This window comes from Kogia breviceps, chromosome 6, assembly GCF_026419965.1.
Source record: "Kogia breviceps isolate mKogBre1 chromosome 6, mKogBre1 haplotype 1, whole genome shotgun sequence".
Lineage (NCBI taxonomy): Eukaryota > Metazoa > Chordata > Mammalia > Artiodactyla > Physeteridae > Kogia > Kogia breviceps.
Genome location: NC_081315.1, coordinates 143,534,744 through 143,557,020, shown reverse-complemented (window position 1 = coordinate 143,557,020; position 22,277 = coordinate 143,534,744). Strand labels below are relative to the sequence as shown.

At 54.8% G+C, this 22,277-nt stretch overlaps 1 protein-coding gene across 1 annotated transcript in view; it reads right to left on the bottom strand.

Annotated features, from left to right (window-relative positions):
* SORCS2 (sortilin related VPS10 domain containing receptor 2) overlaps window positions 1-22,277 on the bottom strand; it is a 472,302-nt gene that overhangs the window by 49,903 nt on the left and 400,122 nt on the right. Inside the window, exons 6-9 of the mRNA XM_059067728.2 lie at window positions 21,054-21,118; window positions 16,836-16,954; window positions 14,246-14,335; window positions 2,801-2,980 (exon numbers count right to left, since the gene is read on the bottom strand). Coding sequence (XP_058923711.1) covers window positions 2,801-2,980; window positions 14,246-14,335; window positions 16,836-16,954; window positions 21,054-21,118 — 454 coding nt within the window. The remainder of the gene's footprint in view (window positions 1-2,800; window positions 2,981-14,245; window positions 14,336-16,835; window positions 16,955-21,053; window positions 21,119-22,277) is intronic.

Here is a 22,277-nt window from a genome sequence, read left to right as displayed (position 1 = left end):
TGCCCTCTGCGTGGCTGTAACAAAGCGTCACGAACTGGTGGCGGCGGGGGAGGGCTGAAAACAACAGAAACTTGTTCTCGCACAGTCTGGAAGCCAGAGGTCCAAAATCAAGGCGCCGGCAGGGCCGCCCTCCCTCTGAAGTTTCTCAGGGAGGGTCCTTCCCCGTGTCTTCCAGCTTCAAGTGGCTCCAGGAGCTCCTGGGCTGTGGCCACAACACCCCACCCTCTGCTCCGTCTTCACAGGGCCCTCTTTCCTGGGTGTCTGTGTCTCCTCTTCTGGTCCTTGTCAGGACACTTGTCATTGGTTTAGGGTCCAGCATGAGCGCATCTCAAGATCCTTCCGTCCGTGACAGCTGCAAAGATCCTTTTCCCAAATAAACTCACGGTCACAGGCTCCGGGGATTCGATGTAGCTGTAGCTTTCGGGGGCCCCCATTCAGCCCACTACAATGACCGTCTCCCAGCTGTGGCCAGGGCTCCTCAGGGTCAGGGCACAGGACCGGAAGCCCCCTCAACCCCTTTCCTAACCCAAGCTCCAACACAAAGAGGCCTCCCAGAAAACGGCTGCCGTCTCGTCTGGAACCAGGACCCATCCTGCAGAGGTGAGAGCTCACAGGCCCTTGAAAGCCCAGGCCTCTCGGGTCAGTATTTGCCTGTGACGTCTGGGATAGGACGGTTTTCCTGGATCTGACATTGGATGAACGATAACCATGACAGTGATGGAACCGGGGCATGTGTAGAAGCTCTAGGCCAGGCCCTTCCCATGCACTATCTCGAATCCACAGAAAAGGCACCTGCAGTGAAAACTGTCGAGAGCCCGCGGAGTGCTGAGTCGGCGCCAGGGGCCGCTGTATGTGTTTAACGGAAACGAATTCACACAGCAGCCCTCCGAGGAAGGTGCTACCGTCGTCCTCGCTTCACAACGGGGAGACTGAAGCACAGACTGGTTAAGTAAGGTGCCTGAGGTCACACAGCAAACACATACCAGAACTGGGATTTGAACCCCGGCAGTGGGGCTCCAGAGTTGCGCTTGTAACCACTACCTGTGATTCCCATTAAGTGGGTTTCAGAGAAGCACAGTCACTTGCGAGGGGGCCCAGCTTTGGATCTGGCCACTGTGAACTCCCTGCCATGCCCACGGCCTCTCACTGCCTGGTCTTTGGCGTGAATCGCTGTTGTTCCCTGGCTCCTCAGCTGGCTAACTTCTGCTCAGCCTCAATTTGGTCTGCACCCCTTCCTCCAGGAAGTACTCCCTGACTTCCACCCTGGGCTGGCCGACTGCCCCCTCATGGTGTCTTCTGGAGAGGCTGACACACCAGGTGGGATCCACTGTTGGGAGCTGGTCTTCCTGTAGAGTCCGGAGCCCTGTGAGAGGTGGTCTACCCTTCCCTGTGTCCCGGGGGTGGGGCCTGGAGCCTGGCGTGCGGCACAGGAGCTACATATACCCACGGTGGGCCGTGGACGTCCCTGCTGGAGGTGCCCTCCTTACGTGTCGGAGGGCCTTACACGCCGTCCAGCTCGGGAAGTAAACCCTGACAAATGGGTTCTCGTTGTAAACAAATAATTACATTCATGACTTCCTTGGCTCTGCTCAGCTGTTGACAGCTCAGAGAGGAAGGCTGCAGCCCTGGCTCTGTCCAGCAGGACACGCCTCCCACCCGGACTGACCCGCACGGATGCCCAAGGCTCGGCTCGCCACCCACGGGACACCCTCCCCAGCTCCGCAGGGACGGCAGAGCCTGGCGGGACCGCCACGGCCCCTGCAGGTGAGCCCACTGGCTGGGGGCTCCCTGAGCGCAGGGCATGAGGGGGGAATCTAAGGGTGAGTGACCTACCGGGGCAGTGCTGGCCAGGAGGATGGATGCAGCTTGGACCGACAGACCTTGGCTGCTTCCGGTTTTTCGCCGACTTCTGGTCTACCTGGGCAGGTGGCTTGCCCTGTCTGAGCCTCAGCTTCCTTACCTGTAAAGCGGCTGAGGGACCCCCTCCCCGGCTCTGGTGTGGACGAGAACAGAGGAGGTGACCGTGAAAAGGCCAGGTCCAGGCTGGGCCCACGGTGGGTGGGGGGTTGACATTTGCCGAATCCAAGTACAGGACGGTGCGTGGGTGTCTTCCCGGGGGAGGGAGCCCCGCGTGGGAGCCAGAAGCCCCAGTTCAGAGCCTCTGATCTGCCCCTCGGTGTCAGGTGACAAGAGCAGGTGGCTTCAATGGGACGCCGATGGGGGCGGGACCCCAGGGAGGGTACAGGGAGGTCTGAGGACTGCAGGCAGGGAGGCCTCGACCCCCAACCTCAGAGAGAGGAGCTGCAGGGCCCAGGGTTAGAGACAGCCAGACGGACATGGGATACGCAGAGGGGAGGGACAGGAGACCAGGGCTGGGGCCGGAGGTGGACAGGGGAGGGTCTCAGCTTCCGTCACCTGCCTGTTTCACGCGGTGGCGTCCAGGGCAGGAACGGCTTTACAGACAACGGACAGTGACGGAGTCGATGATGGGGACCCCACTAACCTGAACCCCAACTCGGCCGAATGTCACCCCCCCCCAATTCCATTCTTCTCATGGGCAGACCTGCATCACAAGGCACTCCGTTACTGTTACTTGAATTCCCATCCACAAGAGCAAGTTTTCTCTCCTGCTCTGAAAGGGCCTGCGTCGTACCCTTTAGACCGGCAAAGCCTAAAATACCTGGCCCTTGACAGAAATGCTGGCAGGTCCCTGGGTGGGAGCCGTGGGGATGGGGAGGGAGGGGGGAGGGTGGGACAGGGCTGCCACCTGGGCCACCACAGCCCGCACTGCGGGTCCCACCTCGAGGACGTCGATGACCACGCTCTCCTCCGCCTGCCGCGAGCTGCGCACGTCCCCCAGCACCAGCGAGTAGCGCACGCCGCGCGGGTCCGACTGGTAGAGGTTGTAGGTGTCGGTCTGGTACCACTCCTGCACGGCCACGAACACCTGGCTCTCGTCTGTGCTGATGACCTGCAGATCCTGGGGGCGGCGGGGGGGCCGGGGTCAGAGGCGGGCTGGGCGCCCACGCGGCCGAGGGAAGCCGGCCTGGGGGGCGGGGCGGGCCTCGGGCCTGGCGGGAGTGGGGGGCTTGGCCACAGCCCTCTTGGAGTCAGGCTGGCCTAGATTTCCATCCCGGCTCTGCCCTCTCAGCTCTATGACCTTGGCCAAGTCCCTTGACCTCCCTGGGCCTCCGTTTTCCCGCCTCCGAAGTGGGGATGTCGTTCCCACCCTCTACACTGGGTGGGGGGAGGGATGCCCGGGCACTGGGTGGGGCGCAGCGACACCCCCTCCCATCTGTCCCTGCAGCGAGGAGGGGGAGCTTTCCTCCACGCACCCCCCAGACCGTCAGAATGCACCCCAGACCATCCCCTCTGGGAGGCGGGGGTGCGTCTCCTCCCGGGCCCCTCCCCCATCCCATCCTGAGGATCCGGCAGGTCCTCCGTCCGTTCATTCATTCGACACATATTCATTAGGCGCCTACTGTGTGCCGGGCACTGTTCTAGGCCCTGGGCTACACCAGGGAGGCCCACTGGCCTCTGCCCTCCGGGAACGTACACTGGCGGGAGGGATGGATTAATTCACTCCAGCCTCACGCCCAGGACCACATCACCGGCCTGCTACAGGAGCTGCCCTTTGCCCACAGCTCCTCCTGGCCAGGCCACCGTCACCCTTGGCCTCCGCCAGGCACACAGCCAACAAGGCCCCCTCCCTCAGGACAGCCGGCTGCCCAGGGCCCTATGGGAGCCGAGGGCAGGCGCCTGGCCAGTAGGCAGGTGGGGGGCCTCCCCTGAGCAGGTGAGAAGCCAAGGCCAAGGCCCAGAGCCTGGGTTCCACCTGGAGCAGGAGGCCAGGCAGCTTCTGAGTGGGCTGGGCAGCCGTCTGGGGTTTCAGCGCCAGATTTTACAATTCAGAATTAAAAAAAAAAAACAAAACAAAACCAATTGAATAAAAAGGAAGCAGAAGAAACCCAGGGCTAACCTTAGTTTCTTGTTTTTCTTTTCATTCCCAGCCAGCACCAACTACTGCATGGGAGGCATGTGAAAAGGCATCTGAACAGGCCCATTTCGAAGCCATAAGGAGCTCTTATTCTGCAGCCTCTACTGTTTGCGTTCTATCACTCCGAGACTTTTATTGCCCCTCTGGCAGTAGAGCTGCCAAGATGTGGGAGCTGAAGCCGGATGGTGGAGGGAGGGGCTGGCTACAAGCCTCTGTCCTGCCCACTGCAGGTGGTGCGGTTTGGGGGTACACTTCCTTTTGCGTTTCTCACCTGATGTGAGGGCACAGAGACAGGAAATGTTTCTCTTCCTCTAATAGCAGACCGGGTCCCTATCCTGTCCAGCCGAGCAAGACCTTCTTCCATCGCGAGAAGGAGAGGCCGCCTGGGCAGGGCACAGGCTGGTGAAGGCCGCTTCCCCTACTGCCTGCGCCCCCCCACCCCGAGCTGTGCAGCCAAAAGAAGGGGCTTTGCAGAAAAGGGATGCCGTGCCGTGAAACCCCTGCGACGCACCTCCCAGCCAGGGAGGACCCCTGCAGCACGAGCGGGCCGTTGCTCCGTGGCTGTAAATCTAACACACAGACATGGGTGGGCCAAGCAGCTCACAGCCAGGGAGGGCTTACAGAGTCAGGGGTCACAGGCCTGGCGGTCCCAATCTGTGAAATGGGACAGTAGGGTGGTAGGGCGTCTGAGGGATGCCTGTGAAACCTGGGAAGTGAGGTCATCTGCGCTCCTCTCGCCCACCTCCCCTCCTATTTCTCCATGCTCGGCCACAGGCCAGGCTGCACTGTGTCCACTGGGGTACTGGGCCTTCTGCGGCCTCAGCAGGAAAAAGCCTTCCATCGGCTGGAGCTCCTGAGCTCATGCAGTGCCCGGCATGAATCACACGAGAAGCAATCAGCATTTCCTGTTATTGCATTAATTCTGACTTTGCCTCCCCCGCACCTCGGTAAGTGTTTACTATAATCTGGGAAACAAAGAAAACTGGGTAAAGGAGCAAAAGTTTCCTGTAGCGCTACCCCTAGAGAGACCTGACATTAACATTTAAAAATGTTTACTTCTGGGCTTTTTCCCAAGGGGGATTCATATACTTTTTCACGTATGGTTTGCAGCTTGCTCTTTCACGTTATATGGGGAGCATTTTCCTCTGTCATTAACATTATTTATAAACACCACTTTTATGATTGCGTGGTATTCCCTTTTGTGGATGTACCGTATTTCATTGATTATTTCCCCACTGGTGAGCTTTTAGCATCTCCAACATCATGTGCAGGACAGTCATAAACATTCCCAGACATAGATCTCTGCATCTCTGTATTTCCTCAACATAAATCTAAGAAGGGAAATTGCTGCATCGGAGAGTAGGAACATTTTTAAAGCTCTGTTACATGTTGTTCAATCATTGTCCTGAGAGTATACTTTCCTTCCCCACCAGCAGGGCTAGAGGGCGCTCATTTTACTTCATGCACTGAAACAGTCTTTTAAAAATCTTTGTTGATTAGAGAGTGATAAATAATATGCAATTTTTTTCTTAAATTTGCCTTTACATTATTCTTTTTTAAAAAAGTTAGAAGCAGAGACACTTGTTGACTCCATTTTTAAACAAAAGACATTAAAAAAATTACACATGTGTAAATGTGTTTGCATGTATATATAGCTATATGGCCTAGAGAAATATGTGGAAAGAAACACCAGAGTTGACAATGTTTGTTATCAGGTAGAATTAGGTTTGATTGTAAGTAATAGAAACTGGAAATAAAAGTGACTCAAACGAGATAGAAACTCATTTCTCACGAACGTAAAAGAGGTCCAGACATTCCAGGATGGAAGCTGGAATCACCAGGGACAGAGGCTCCTTCTGGGTCACCATTCTACTGTCCCATGATATGGCCCTTGTCCTCATGGTTCAAGATGACTGCTAGAGCTCCAGCCATCTTGTCAACATGCAAGGCAACAGGAGGGAGGGAGGAAAGAGGGAGAGAAAGGCTTGCCTTTAAAGGAGAACTCTGAGAAGTCTCCCAGATGTGACAATTCCACTTAATCTCACTGACCAGATTCTAGAAACAACCACATGTAGCTGCAAGGGAAGCTGGGAGATATAGTCCTAGCTGGGAAGCAATGCACCAGCTAAAACTTGGGGTTTGTTAAACTAAGATGAAGAAGAAAAACGAATATTGAGATGTCTCTAAGAGTTCCTACAACAGTTACTCTGAGGAATGAAGACGTGAGATTGTCATGGAAAGGAGGAATGGAGAGGTAAGCGGGTAGAAATGGTATATATTTGCATTATTCCATTAGTTGTAGTGAAAACATTTTAAAGAAGTAACTTTGGAAAGTTTAGAAACATTTTTAGCAAGCATGATAGGGGAAATTTCCCCACAGATTTTTACATAAAATCCAGGGAACAGCCAAATGAACGAACACCTTCACCAAATTCTTTCAGCACTTTGAATATAGCAACTCACTGCCTTCTGGCCTCCAAGGTTTCTGATGAGACATCTGCTTATAATCTTCCTGATGATCCCTTGTATGTGATGCGTGGCTTCTCTTTTGCTGCTTTCAAGATTCTTTCTTTGTCTTTCTACAGTTTGATTATAATGTGTCTTGGTGTGGAACTCTTAGTGTTTATACTGCTTGGAGCTCACCAAGCTTTTAAAGCTATTTACAGTCATGTCTTTCATCAATTTTAAGGAAGTCTTGCGCCACTATTTTTTCAAATAAGTTTTCTGCCCCTTTCTCTCTCTCCTCTCCTTCTGGGACACGCATTGTGGAATCAGTGTATTGGTCCACTTGATGGTGTCCCACAGGTCTCTTAGATGGTGTTCACTTTTCTTCAATCCTTTTTCTTTCTGTTCCTCAGATTTTGTGATTTCAGTTGTCCTATCTTCAGGTTCTCTGATTCTTTCTTCTGTCTGCTCAAATCTGATTTTGAATCTCTCTAGTGGAGTTTCCATTTCAATTATTGTTCCTTTTAGCTCCAGAATTTCTTTTTGGCTCCATTTACGTGTTCTATCTGTTTTTTCGGTACAGGCATGCCTTGGCGATACTCTGGTTTCAGTTCCCGACCACCACAATAAAGCAAATATCACAATAAAGTGAGTCACACAGGTTTTTTGGTTTCTCAGTGTATATCCAAGTGATGTTTACACTATACTGTAGTCGATTAAGTGTACAATGGCATTATGTCTTATGAAATGTACATACCTTAGTTAAAAAGTACTTTATCGCTAAAAAATGCTAACCATCATCTGGGCCTCCAGTGAGTCATAATCTTTTTGCCGGTGGGGGGTCTTGCCTCTCGATGTTGATGGCTGCCCACTGATCAGGGTTGTGGGTGCTGAAGGTTGGGGTGCCTGTGGGAATTTCTTTAAAGAAAACAACAACGAAGTTTGCTGCCTCAATGGACTCTTCCTCTTATGAACACTTTCTCTGTAGCAGCAGTGCTGTTTGATAGTGTTTTATCCACAGTAGAACTTCCTTCAAAACTGGAGTCAGTCCTCTCAAACCCTGCCACTGCTTTACCAGCTAAGTTTATGTAATATTCTAAATCCTTTGTTGCCATTTCAGGAATCTTCACAGCATCTTCACCAGGACTAGATTCCATGTCAAGAAACCACTTTCTTTGCTCGTCCATAAGTAGCACCTCCTCATTCCTTAAAGTTTTCTCATGAGGTTGCAGCAATTCAGTCCCATCTTCAGGCTCCACTTCCAATTCTAGTTCTCTTGCTATTTCCACCACATCTGCAGTGACTTCCTCCACTGAAGTCTTGAACCCCTCAAAGTCATCCGTAAGGGTTGGAATCAACTTCTTCCAAACTCCTGTTGATATTGATACTTTGACCTCTTCCCAAGAGTCACAAATGTTCTTAATGGCATTTAGGATGGTGTATCCTTTCCAGAAGGTTTTCAATTGACTGCTCAAATCCATCAGAGGAATCACTGTCTATAGCAGCTATAGCCTTATGAAATGCATATATTAAATCATAAGACTTGAAAGTCAAAATTACCCCTTGATCCATGGGCTGCAGAATGGATACTGTGTTAGCAGACATGAAAACAACATTAATCTCACTGTATGTCTCCATTAGAGTTCTTGGGTGGCCAGGTGCATTGTCAAATGAGCAGTAATATTTTGAAAGAAATCTGTTTCTGAGCAGTAGGTCTCAACAGTGAGCCTAAAATATGCAGCAAACCATGTTGTAAACAGATGTGCTGCCATTCAGGCTGTGTTCCATTTCCAGAACACAGGCAGCGTAGATTTAGCATAATTCTCAAGAGCTCTAAGATTTGGGGCATATGGTAAATGAGCACTGGCTTCAACTTAAAGCCACCAGCTGCATTTGCCCTTAACAAGAGAGCCAGCCTGTCCTTTGAAGCTCTGAAGCCAGGCACTGACTTCTCCTATCTATGAAAGTCCTAGATGGTACCTTCTTCCAGCGGAAGGTTTTTGTTTACATTGAAAATCTGTTGTCTAGTGTAGCCACCTTCATTAATCATCTTAGCTGGATCTTTTGGGTAACTTGTGGGAGTTTCTACATCAGCACTTGCTGCTTCACCTTGCACTTTGGTGTCATGGAGGTTGCTTCTTTCCTTAAACCTCGTGAACCGACCCCTGCTGGCTTCAAACTTTCTTCTGCAGCTTCCTCACCTCTCTCAGCCTTCATAGAATTGAAAAGAGTTACAGCCTTGCTCTGATTAGGCTTTGGTTTACGGGAATGTTGTGGCTGATTTCATCTTCTAGCCAGACGACTCAGACTTTCTCCATATAAGCAATAAGGCTGTTTTGCTTTCTTATCATTTGTGTTTTCATTGGAGTAGCACTTTCAATTTCTTTCAAGAACTCTTCCTTTGCATTCACAACCTGGCTGTTTGGTGCAAGAGGTCTAGCTTTTGGCCTGTCTTGGCTTCCAACATGCCTTCCTCACTAAGCATAATCATTTCTAGGTTTTAATACAAAGTGAAAGAAGTGTGACTTTTCCTTGCACTGGGACACTTAGAGGCCATTGTAAGGGTATTAATTGGCCTAATTTCAATGTTGCTGTGTCTCAGGGAATAAGGAGGTCCAAGGAGAGGGAGAGAGATGAGGGAATGGTTGGTTGGAGGAGCAGTCAGAACACACACGACATTTATCAATTAAGTTGGCCCCAAACAGTTATAGTAGTAACTTCAAAGATCACTGATCAGAGTTCACCATAACCAATATGGTAATAATGAAAACTTTGAAATATTGTGAGATTTACCAAATGTGACACAAAGACACAAAGTGAGCAAATGCTGTTGGGAAAATGGCACCAATAGACTTGCTCCATGCAGGGCTAGGGTTGCCACAAACTTATAATTTGTAAAAAAAAAAGCAATATCTGCAAGGCACAATAAAGGTATGCTTATATTTCTAATTTGTTTGTACTTTGTTTTCTTGACTTTCTCCACATTTCCTTTAGCTCTTTGAGCATCTTGAAGACAGTTGTATTAAAGTCTATGTCTAGCAGATCTGCCATCTGGTCTTTCTCAGAGACAACTTCTGTTGGTATTTTCCCCTTTGAATGGATTGTACTTTCTTTGTTTGCCTTGTGGTTTCTTTGTTATTGAAAACTGGACGTTGGAATCTAATAATGTGGTAACTCTGGAAATCAGATTCTCTCCCTTCCTCAGCGTTTGCTGTTTTTAAAATTTTTTATTTAGATTTTATTGCTGCAGGCTATCTGCGTGTCAGGCATAGCCTGCAGCAATAAAATCTAAATTTTCTAAATTTAGAAACTTCAGTTTACACCTCAGGCTGAGGTGTATCCTAATTTTTTATTTAGATTCTAAATAAAATCTAAATAAAAAATTAGGATACACCTCAGCCTGAGGTGTAAACTGAAGTTCTCTTCAGGTCTTTTCTGAGCCTGAGCTTTTTCCTGGGCATGCTTGGTGACTTTCTAAATTCCTCCATATGTGTGGTGGCTTTTGAATGTCCTAGTCCTTAAATGTTGGCTCCCAAAAGGAAAAGAAGGAAAATAAAGGTGGGGTGGCAGTGGAAACAGGTTCTGGCTGTAACTGAGCAGGACCCTGTGGGCACTTCCTGGGACAGACCCCTCCTCCATATGCTCTGCTTTAGCTCCTCTCTAAAGGCCACAGATAATAGTATCCGATGCACATTTTCTGAGCTGTTTTGCAGATGCTAATACCACCCCCAAATGGGAGAAGTTAACTACTTGATCATGAGCCTGTTGCCCCAGAACTACTGGTGCCCAAGGATCAGTAATGTTAATCCCTATGACCCCGCCCTGTTACCTCACCAGCCACCTCGAGAACTGCGCACGAGCTGATCGCATACCCTGGGATGCCCCTCCCTCACCTTGCCTTTAAAAATGTTTTGCTGAAACCTGTCAGGGAGTTCGGGTATTTTGAGCACCAGCTACCTGGACTCCTTGCTGGGCGCCTGCAATAAACACCGCACTTTCCTTCACCACAACCCGCTGTCAGTGGGTTGGCTTTGCTGCACGTGGGCGAGTGGACCCAAGTTTGGCTTGGTAACATGGCCCTTTAAATCCCTGGGAAGCTGCTTCGGCTGGTGGTGGCTGCAATAATAGCTGTGTGCCTGGGTGTCTGCATGCATGATCAGAAGCAACAATCCACAATCAGAGCACAGACGCCCAATATTGGGGAGGCAAGGTCCAATATTTAAGGACAAGGTCCTATGCCCACCCTGGCTCCAGCAAGCTGCATGCCTGCTGCTCTAGGAATATGTACACAGCTGCCGGCCCCACGGCTGGGGGGCAGGAGTGGGAGATGGGTAGCTGCTTCCTTGGCAAGAGCTAAAACTGTGGACATTAACCTTGATTTATGGTGCAAGCCTTGCCCTGGAAGCTGCAAGCCTTTGAATACACTCCGGAGTTCCAAAACAATTACATCAGGCAGATTCTGCCAGTGGACTGTTGTCTAAGTGAGAAGACAGACTCCTGTGCTTTCCTCTCCACCTCCTTCCCTGACGTCACTTCCTCCTTTATTCTTACGCTTTATGGGTTTTATTTTATTTTATGTAAACGTATTACAGATCAAAGACTATTTTTTACTTTAAAGTAAGTTTGCATTTACTTTATGCTTATGAATGTTTTTATATAATCAATAGTTACTTGGATTTTTCCCCTCTTTTGTCTGTTTATAGCCTTTTCCTATTTTTTTTTTCTGTTAGCGAACATGAGTATTTTTTTTTAAATCTCTACAAGTAAACAATTTAAGCAAAGATGCTGGCAAATATAATAAAAACTGTTTACCCATTATAGGTTTCAGAGATAGGTGAATTAAAATAGCAGAATGGTACCTTTCATACCTTTTTAAGTGCAAGGAAAATAGAATTGATACAACACAATATTTGGCAAAGCTGTGTCGAAACTGGTCTATTCTAACTTTGCTGGTGGAACCCTTTTAGAAAGCAACTAAGCTCCACAAACATTTATATCCTTTGTCCAGAAGTTTTTCTTAGACTGACTTGAGAAAATAAAAAAAGAAATACCTGTGGGCGCAAATATATTCATGGCAGCACTGTTTATAATTATGAAATGTGGAAACAACCCAAATGTCGAAACAACAGGAGTCTGGCTTAGCTGAACAAGGTACGGTCTCCTGAGTTCAAAGTTTTGCAGTCGTTGAAGGTGGATATCATGTATCATTTGGGAAAAATTCTCCTGAGACAGGTCATGTGAAAGCCAGGCTGTAGACAGAGTGTCTGCAATGATACAGCTACAGCAGTGTCGCCTTGGCTTGGGGCCCAGGACCCGGGGAAGCCAAACAGGGCTCGGGAGGGAGGGAGGGAGAGAGAGGGGGGAAGGAGGAGGGAGGCTGTGGTGAGCTCCCTCCCCTCTGCTCTGATTTTATTGTTTCCATGATGTTACTTGGGCAATTAAAGAAAAAAAAAAAGATGGGGGTGGTTTGGGGGGAGGAAACAGGCAGCAGTTACAAATTCACCTTATAACAACAAAATCTGATTAGGAAATCCAATTAGCTAGCCCTCCGTTGTTGGTGAGAACACTGGGGTCCGGCTGCTCTCCTGAATTTGGTGGAGAGGAAGCGGCCAGCTCCCTGGACGGGCAAAGGTTCTCAGCAAAGACCAAATGTGGTCTTGAGGGCCCTGAAGGGCTCGGGGTCGGGGTGGGGGATCCCTGAGAGCAGCCAGACTTGTGCATATGGCCCTCCACTGTCTGTCACTGGGTCCTGGGCAGGACCCCCGAGTGAGGACACGTAGTGCCAATGCGAATGCCGCCGATATAAGTGGGTTCCTGGTCATCCCTTGAAACTGGACGACAGGAGGGGCGTGTCTGTTTCTGTCATCACTTATGATGCGCGGGCAGTACTAGCATCACAGCCCACGACTCTTTTCAATGACCCCTGGTTTCCACAGAAACGGGAAGCTAGCAGGTAGCACGTGCTGTCAAGGGCCTGCAGTGGGACTTGCATTGGTGCTTCCTGCAACCCCCCCCCCCCCCCCCCCGCCAAAGACCAAGAAACACTCACTGCCGTCCCAGCCACGGACCAGGGAGGTGCAGCCAGGGCTCAAGGTCACAGAGGTCATCGCTTGTGGCTGCAGCCTCCTCAGAAGACCCTCAGAAACGGCCTGGCCGCTGGTCCAGCCTCCCCCGTCCCAGGAAAGGGGCAGCATCTGCCCAGGTCCCAGTGCCAGAGGGGAGCAGGGAGAGACCCAGGGGTCCACTCAACCCACCCCCACCCCCCAACACTAGGACAAAGGATGCTGCTGATGCCGCAGCTCCCAGTGGCGGAGGAAGAGCCTCTCAGAAGCTGAAAGGCCCCCCACCCCCCCAGAGATGCCAAAGGCATTTGCCATGAATGAAACCATTCGGTTTTCATTTATTTACTCAGCCAACACTGGAGGGACTTTATTAAAGCTTCCTTCTTTTCTTTCTTTCTTTTCCTTTCCATTTTTTCCCCCTCCTCCTTTTATTTTCTAAAGAGATCCTTTTAAAAGCTTTTAAAAGTCTCAGGAACTTTTCCCATTTCTGGCTCAGGAGGGGTCTGGGATGTCCCGAGCAGCAGCTCCTGCATCCAAGTCCTTTCCAGCAAGCCACAGCCCCCGGGCCTGCAGGGGCCAGGGCATCCACCTCCTCTCCACTCTCCAGCCAGGTCTCTCCTGCCCCAGGGCCTTTGCACCTGCACTGTCCTACATCTCAACAGCTTTCCCCCAACCTCTGGGCTTCAGATGAAACATCCCCTTTAGGGAAGCTTCCCCCACCCTCCATCACTCTCTGCCTCGGCCTCTCATTCTCTTCGCAGTACAAATCACAGCTTGCAATTATTTTACACTTTGGTCTGTCTGCTTGACTTTCTGCCTGTTTCCTCTGAAAACCCAGCCAGGGCAGGAAACCGGGGTGTCTGACTCACAGCTGTAGCGTCTGTTCCTAGCTTACATTTCATGCTCGATAAGTATGTGGGGGAGAAGGGCTGCTTCAATCTGAGCTTCTGAATTATGTCCATGGGATGGAGACCGTCCTCTGGAGGGCGATGTGGCAGAAGGCTGGTCTCCGACTCCCCTGGACCTCGGACCTCGGTTTGAAACCTGCTTTGGTTTCTTACAAGCTGTGTGACCTCAGATGGGATATGCAGCCTCTCTGAACATCAGTCACCTCCTTTGTAAAGTTGGAATTAAATAGCAGTAGGGAGGGGGCTGTGGAGTTCACACGGAGGCAGGGCAGGGGCAGGGTCTGGACAGCCTCCACGTCCCCCTTCTTTGCCTGCCAGGCAAGGGGAAGGAAGTAGCATTAATTGAGCACCTACTATCTACCAGGCACTATGCCAGGCAGCTGGAATGCAGAGGTGAATAAAACAGAAACTGCCCCCCAGCCCGGGAAACTCTAGTTGAAAGCGGGACGGACACGGGGGGTTCCCAGCACCCTGACACTCAGGAAGGAGGAGGGTGGGGTGTGAGCAGGAAACCGAGGTCTGGACCAGCCTGGAGGGTCAGTGGGAAAAGATATTTGTCTGAAACATCACATGTGCAGGAGTCTGGGGAAAAGAAAGACCAGGCAGCGGGAAGAACATGGCAGAGGCGCTAAGACGGAATGAAGCTGGGCACAGGTGAGGATGGAGTGGAGGGGGAGGGGGCAGTAGCTGGAGGGGGAGGGGACAGTAGCTTGCTCTTATCCATCCTGACCTGGCCACCACCAAGCACAGGTGCAAAAGCCCTGCAGCCCCACGAGTCAGGGCAGGCTCAGCACCCGGCTCAGGGCCCGGTGGAATGGGGAACCCGCTCATACCTTTGGCAACGCATACTTCGGCAGCTTCATCGGGACAAATTCACTGCGACGATAAGAGATGTAGTATTTGGTCTGGTTTGTTGAGGTGGCCTAACAGGAGGGGAAAAACAAGTTTTTAAGGGACTAGGTTTCTTGTCGAGACAAATCCTGGTGAAAATGCCCTTTTACTTTGCTTACACATGCTCTGCCTGAAGTGGGCAGACTCTTATTCATCCTTCAGAGCCCCACACCAAATGCCCCACCTCTGGGAAGTCTTCCTCCACCTGCTCAGTTAGAACTAACCTCCTTCCCCATGCTCTCTCAGCACCCGGCTTCCCTACGTCTGAGTTACAGACAAGGTGAAGAAAATTCTGTTCCCCAGAACTCCTCTTAGGGAGAGTACTTGGTGAGCCACTGAGTGGAGGAAGAGACAGGCCAAAGGTAAGCTCAAGCCACAAAAGATGGCCACCAGACCACGAGGCAAGAGGAACAACACGAGAGACAGCACCCCTGAGACAGTCACGTGGCCAGCACTGTCCCAAACAGCTCATCGGTATCAAAACCAACGACTCCACGACCCGTGATCATTTCCATTTTAAAGATGAGAAAAGTGAGGCCCAGAGACGGAGTAACTTGTCTCTCACGGGATATAATAGAAGACCCAGGAAAAGAGCAGCATTTGCTTCTTTGGGGAAGGGGCAAGGAGGAGGGGGTGACAAGGGAAGAGGAGGAGCAAAGGGGCAAACGGGCGATGGGAGAGGGAGTGGGCCAGGAGCTGGGCAGAGCACAGTGGCCCCTGACCTCTGGCCCTGGCCGGGCATGCACCGCGGGCTGGGCCTCCCCTCGTCGGACACAGACAGTGTCACCAGCGGCAGACCAGGCCTCTGCGACAAAGCTGAGAGCCAGCCGCGATCACAGCTGCACACAGGCCAGCCGGCGATGAACTTGATGACCTTGCGCCGCCCAGCTCAGCACGCGGGGGCGGCTCCTTCACCATCGGGGCTCAGCCTCCTGAGCCCCCTCCTTCCAGATCAGGTCACTGAGCAGCCCAGTTACAGCGTGGCCCCGCTTGCCGACAGCACCTGATCCGGCATCTTCCATCCTCCCCGAGCCCCCTCCCATGGTCCACCCTCGGCCAGGCCTTCCCAGCACCTCTAACTGAGCCTCGCACCCCATCCCGGGGCCCCGTGGTGCATGGTGCCCTACTGCTGCACGAGGACCAGCCCAACCTGTCCAGCCACAGCTGTGCCCCCGGGGTCTCAGGCCTGGGGCGCTGGCAGGACAGACAACCAGAACATTTAGAAAACACTCAAACGTGAGATACGGTTGTCAAAGAAGCCAATGTGGTCATTGCTCCAACCCTTGGCGGATCTTTGCAGAAACACAATGGGAGGTGCTGGGGAGACGGCGGTGCTGGGAACAGACCCGGAGCCCCCACCCGCACCGGACTGCAGGGTCTACGGTAAACAGTAAAGGACAACAGTGTGGCCTGGCTGTGACGGAGGAAGGCACAGAGCTGGGGGCGCTCCGAAGAGGCAACCTGTGGGCCTGAGGTGGAGTGGAAGTCAGGGAAGGCTTCCTGGAGTAGGTGGTGCACGACAGTGTTGGAGGAGGAGGTGGAGAAGGGGGCGCGAGTGGTCCACGCCCAGGGAACAGCAAGTGCAAACACACAGAAGGGATGGGAAGCTGTGGGGCTGGGCGTCAGCAGAGGGTGAAGGAGAATGGGGGGGGGTGCTGGAGGCGGGGCTGGGAATCAGGGCCGGTGTGGCAGGAGCCTCTTGCCTGGCCTGCTCTAACGGGGGCTGTGACGCACCCTGCCAGTTCCAGCCCCCAAATCCACAGGAGGCCCTGGCACACTCTGCGTGTGGAGAAGGGCACCTGGGGTGATGAAACGGCCCTGAGACGGGGGAGCCTTCAGGGGAGAGAACACCAGCGGCCGCCCCTAAGGGGCCATCTTCATAGGAGCCTTTGGATTTGTCTCATGGGGTCCTAGAGGGCGGAGCAGGGGTCACTGGATGAGAGTAGAGGAAACCCTTCGTCTCAGTGCCGGAATGACATCTCCAAAGATGTGAGCTATCCAGGAGAGGGGTAGGCTGTCTTAGAAGGGGTGAGCTCCTCGTCGGGGGAAGTAATCAAGAAGTGGTATGACCAGCTGCTTCCTGGAGTGTCTGAACCGTCAGACCACGTGGTGGTCCCAACTGTGATCTGAGTACCTGTGTGTGCGGGCAGCAGGGCTTGGTCCCTGGGCTGTGGACAGCTGATGCCTGGTGACCAAGAGAAATGACCAGAGACAACAGCTTTGAATATCATTTCAACGTCACCAGAACCGGATGGAACAAAACAGGTTTGGGCTTGGGGGCCCTGGGCTGTGGGAAGTTCCTGGTGGGTAGAAGGGTGAAGGAGCAGGTGGCATCCCTGTGTTTTGGCCTGATGGGGTTTGGGGGGTGCCTTCCACCACTGTCACGGGGGCAGGGGAAACTAAATTAAGTAGCACTTGAAAGCAAAAGAGCCAGTTTATTGCTTCCTGTTTGAGTGATTCAATTTCCCCCCAAGTGGCTTATATTCCACATCACCTATTGCCAATTTCCAAGAGCCCCAGCAGGAAGCTCACCTTGACGAAGATGTAATCGTCCTGCACGGTCAGAGAACCGTGGTCAATGGGGCCTGCGAACGGCACTGTCAGCGTCTTATCAGAGCAGTTGTGGATCTGGCAGGTGATGTACCGAAAACCTGCAGGAGATAAGAGCCCGCCACGCGGTGCATGAAATCTCAAAGACTCAGACTCTAGCTGAAGGAGTCAGACACAGCCTCAGACGTATATCAAGTGCTGGACCTTTGTGGCTCGGTCTGCGTTCCGACACCACTGCCGCTGGTTTTGTCTGTGCGTCTGAATTTTAAACGGCGTGCCCCGTGCTTACACCTGCTGCTGCGCGGGGGCAGCTCTGTGCCAGGCGCTCGGCTGCGAGGAGTTCTTTTAATACCAGGACTGCGTGCAACGATGGTCCCATCTTCCAGATGCGGAGATTGTGGCTGAGCAAGGTTAGGAGACTTGTCTACCTCAGGGCCACCCGGACTGCCTCCAGCTTTTCCTGAAGGAAGTTTCACTGGAGCACAGCAGCGCCTGCTCGTTTACGCGTCACCCGTGGTGCCTTCACCGTGCAGTCACTGGCAGCAGAGACCACACGGCCAGCCGGGCTAAACCGTTTACTAGCTGGCCTTGAGGGGAAGCGTTTCCTGACCCCAGGCTAAAGTCGAGCAGGGGAGCACTGCCGTGTGAGTGCAGGACTTGACCCACGTTCTGTCCCACGCGCCCTGTGCCCCTGGCTTAGGGTTAGGGTTAGGGTTATAGGCACGGCACCTGCACATCCGTGGCCACCCGTCTCCTCTGTCTGGGAGAGGGACCTCGGAGCAATCCGGAGAGCTGGTGGGCAGCAGATCCCGCAACCCCATCTCCCACCCACCGGCCTTCCCTGGGCAAGCTGGGCGCATGTGGTCACCCAGGGAAGGGACAGTGCAGGCGCCCATGGCACCCATCATGACTCGGGACCCCTCCCAGCCTCCTGGAGTCTCTCCAGCTTAAACGGGTGGGTGTGGGTAGGACTCAGGGGTTCTTTCCCCCCTAACTTTAGACAAACACTTTCATCCCTTTAGAAATATCTACGATCAAGCAGGTTGAACCCGTTTTGCCAGGCAGCCGCTGCTCTTACGTCAAGCCCTCTGTTTCCCGGGTTGGGGGCCCCAGCGGAGTCGCGCAGAGGCCTGGAGCCTGTGCCCCGGGGGAGCTCATCTCTACTGCTTTGGGGCAGGAGAGGCGTTTAACCACAGGGACCAAAGGGAGCCCAGCCAGGGCGCTCAGAGACGTCAGCGCTTTCGGCACACATCCTGCCCACAGCTTGGGTGGCCGGGCAGCATGGAGAGTGCCAGGGGGCCGGGCTGGGACCCGGAGGACCTGCCCTAACTCACCGGCAGGGGCCCCTGGGTCTCAGCTCCTCCACTGTAACATGGGTATTAATGCCCACCTCAAAAGAGCAGCTGAGGGGCTTCCCTGGTGGCGCAGCGGTCGAGAGCCCGCCTGCCGATGCAGGGGCCGCGGGTTCGTGCCCCGGTCCGGGAAGATCCCACGTGCCGCGGAGCGGCTGGGCCCGTGAGCCGTGGCCGCTGAGCCTGCGTGTCCAGAGCCTGTGCTCCGCAACGGGAGAGGCCACAGCAGTGAGAGGCCCGCGTACAGCGGCAAAAAATAAAAAAGGTCAAGGGCTTCCCTGGTGGCGCAGTGGTTGAGAGTCCGCCTGCCGATGCAGGGGACGCGGGTTCGTGCCCCGGTCCGGGAAGATCCCACGTGCCGCGGAGCGGCTGGGTCCGTGAGCTAAGGCCGCTGAGCGTGCGCTCCGCAACGGGAGAGGCCACAGCAGTGAGAGGCCCGCGTACCCCCTCTCCCACAAAAAGAGCAGTTGAGCGTCTAGGAGACCGTGCGCACAGTAGGCCCACAAAAAGCCACGGCTGTGCCACGGCCCCTCCGGCACCCCTTCCGTCTCCCCTCTGAACGGCCTGGTCACTCCGTGTGGTCAGCACTGAATTTCCCGTCCCGGGCTTGCCCGGCTGGACACGCGTGGAGCGGAGCCCAGGCCGGACTCAAGGTGGACCCTCTGTTCGCTCAGCCGTTCACGCCCCCCTGTACTCACTTGCCCACTCATTCAGGCGCGCATGCGTTCATTCATTCACCTGTTCACTCATCTCACCACGGTCAGGCCCTCCCTGCTCCAGCTCTACTGCCAACGAGACAGACAAAGACCCCCTTTCACGGGGCTGAAGGTTCGTGCAGTGGGAGAGACGCCGACTCACGGCGCTTGCCAATGTCTCTGGTGTAAACCACCGTCCCCACCCCGGGGAGGCCAGTCTCAAGCTGCCGAGAGGAAGCTTCTGACCACGGGGCCGAGAAGGGAGGTGGACGCTTGGCCCTCACGAACCGGCACCGGCTGCAGCTCTGGGGAGAGGCAGACGACCGACAGTGACAATGTGGTGTGACAGGCAGTGAGCGTCCCCGTGTCCACGGCACGGGTTGTGGCCGCAGGGTCCCGCCACGTCAGCGCAGGGGCCCGGCATCTGCTCAGGGCGACTGGCACCTGGCCGTGTGCTTATTCGTTTGGTGGCCCTGCTGGGGACACAGAGGTGAATCAGTCGGGCCCTGCCCTGTCCCCAAGGAGCTCCAGGCCCGGGGAAGTGTGCAGAGCCGTTGACAGGGCAGTCCGGGTGCTGCGGAGCCCAGAGGAGGTGGTGGGCAGCCCAAGAGAGACGTTCAAGGCGGACAGATGGGGGGCAGCCTTCCCGCAGGGGCGAGGACAGGTGTACGGTGACCTCGGGGAGTGGCCCGCAGCTCGGGCTGGCCGGAGGGTAGGTGGGGCCGGCGAGTGGGGTGGGTCCTAGAGGCCCGGATGCTGTGCCACCAAGCTTGGCTGGACTGGGTTCTAACAGGGCTCCCGGGCTGGGGTGGCTGGAGGTAGGGGAGACGGGGGAGGGACGCTGCTCCGTCCTGGGGGCTCTCCACGTGCATGTCACAGCTGCTAGGCTCAGGGTCCCTCCTCCCCCGGGGAAGGTGGGCTGCGCGGCATCATCGCTGGGTGAAAACGGCGCCCCTTGCTGAGGACGGAGGCCTGGCCTTCCTCCTCGCTGGAGGTGGGAGATCACGAGCCGTCACCCGCCTCTGCTGCGTTGGGCCCTGCTGGGGGTCAGGTCGCCGTGAGCGTGTTCTGGATGCTTTTGGGTTTGTGTGCGGAGGATGGTGGGGCTGTGGTCTGTACCGGCCCCTGACCCCGTGCTGTTGGGCGAGGCTGGAGCCTCGGGGCGCTTTCTGCCCCCGGTCAGTGAAGCTGAAGCAACAGTGACGTGCCCGCGGCGCGGGGGGTGGTCCGGGGAAGACTCGAGGGCTTGGACGTGGCAAAGGGACCCGCCACACGCTGACACACGACGTCTCCAGGCTGAGCACCACGCCTGGGGCCCGTCTCACAGACGAGGAGGCCGAGGTGCAGGGTCACCTCCAGGGGCACGTGGCGGGCACGTGGCGGGCAGGGAGCCGACGCCAGCGCCGCTGTCGCCGGGCAGGACTCCGGTGCCCGGCCCCACTGAACCTACCCCCGACACAGTACGGCCCAGCCAGGGGATGGCTGTTTGCACTTGTCAGTTCCCACTGTTGGTTAAGTGTGACCCTGCCCGGGTCTCCACTCCGAGAGGGACCACCAGGAGGCGCCGCCAGGCAAGGGGCGGGGCTGCGTCTTGCTCTTGACCCTGCTGGGGACCCTGCCGCACCCCCAGCAGGGCCAGTCCCGGGCCTGGTCCACAGGGGACTCAGTCGGTGTTTGTCGAATGAATGCACAATCTACAGGTCCTCTCGGCTCTGATGTTCTAGAACATTCCATGGCTCTGCCGCCAGTGACACTCCTTCAGGAGCACAGAGGACATTTCTCATAGCACGCGTGGCCCCCGGGCTCATCGGCCACGAAGCTCCTTGCCCCACTGGAGGGGGGAGCCATCGGAGGCCCTGCCCCACCTCAGCACTCAGCAAGCTTGGTGGGGGGCAAGGCGGGCACTGAGAGGTGGGGAAACACTAATGCCCAGGGGCCAGAACACGTCGTCCTCTCAATAGACTTTGCCACTGGAGTGGAGCTCCTTGACGTCCGTTTACCCCCGGTTGGAAAACAAGCACATTTCAAATTATGCCACATCGTAACACGGCGAGGTCAGCCGCGCAGGGCCAGCCTCGAAGGACGAGGGCAGCCGAGCCGGCCACGGGCTGAGCAGACGTGGGGTGCCTGGCTCCTGTACCCTCCCGGCTTACCTCCTCCGAGCTCCTGGGCCTCCAAGTGGACCAAGTCAGGGTCGGCGTCCACTCCAGAGACAGCCCTGGAAAAGAATGGCTGAGGTTGGCTTCGGGAATGGAGCCCCCAAGCCCTTCTCGCGGGCCCTGTGTGGTCCCCGAGCCCCCGGCGGCTATGCGGCCTCCAGGATCCGGGGCTCAGAGGACACAGTCCTCCCCGAGAGCCCACCTGCTCCTGGGAGGCCGATGGAGCCCCGGCCTCTGCCTTGCAGGGCCCAGGGTTTGCTGGGCATTCTTCCGTTTAGAGCAGTTTAGAGAAGGCTTTCACATCCGTGCGTGCAGGCGTGTGTATGCATGTAGGTGTGTGTATGTGTGCGCGCGTGCGCGTGTGTGTTAGTGATCCAAACAATCCTAGGAGGCAGGAGATGCCTGGGAATGTCACCCTAATTTAGCAACTGAGGACACGGAGGCTCAGAGGAGCAAAAACAACTCTCCGGAGGGCGCAGACCCGGATTCACACCAGGATCCTTCTCCCTTGCCCGTGGCCCCCTGCGTGCCCCCTTCACGGCACATCCTCGGGAGGCGCTGCTCTCAGCCACGGGCCCCTCCCTTGGCCGCACTTCTCCAGGGGTTCGGGCAGTGCATGGAGCACAGGGGGACCGTGGCTGCCCACGACGGAGCATTCAACGAGGCCCGAGAAGAACGGGACGAAGACACAGCCTGGCGGGGGGGCAGAGACTGGGCTGCATCCTCCAGGGGACCCGGGGACAGCGCTGACCCCCGCCAGCCCAGCACAGGGCCTGGCGCCCAGGAGGCGAAGTGCGGGTTTTTCAACTGATGATGTGATGTGGTCCAGGGTTTCCCAGATTTTACCGGTTCCGGGTATCAACTGGACTGTCATCTCCTGCCGTGTTCTGTATGTCAGCTCCCTTTAGAACCTTCTATCTGCCTCAGCCGTCTCCTGAGCAAGTACACCCGGGGCGTCATGGGCGTGGGGAGCTGATTATATTTTTTAGAACGTACACTCCAGCCGGTATGACTATCGAACTCCATCCACCAAGCCGACCCTCTCGCGGACAGTGATCTGACGCAGCACGTGGACTTTGCCGAAGAGCAAACTGAGGGTCTGACGCGGAGGTCACTTCCCACGGCCGCTCAGGGCCCAGGACAGGCACCCCCATGGCCCCTCCAGGCCAGTGAGACGTCCCTGCCACCGAGTGCTCGGTCCCCACCGCCGACAGCGCC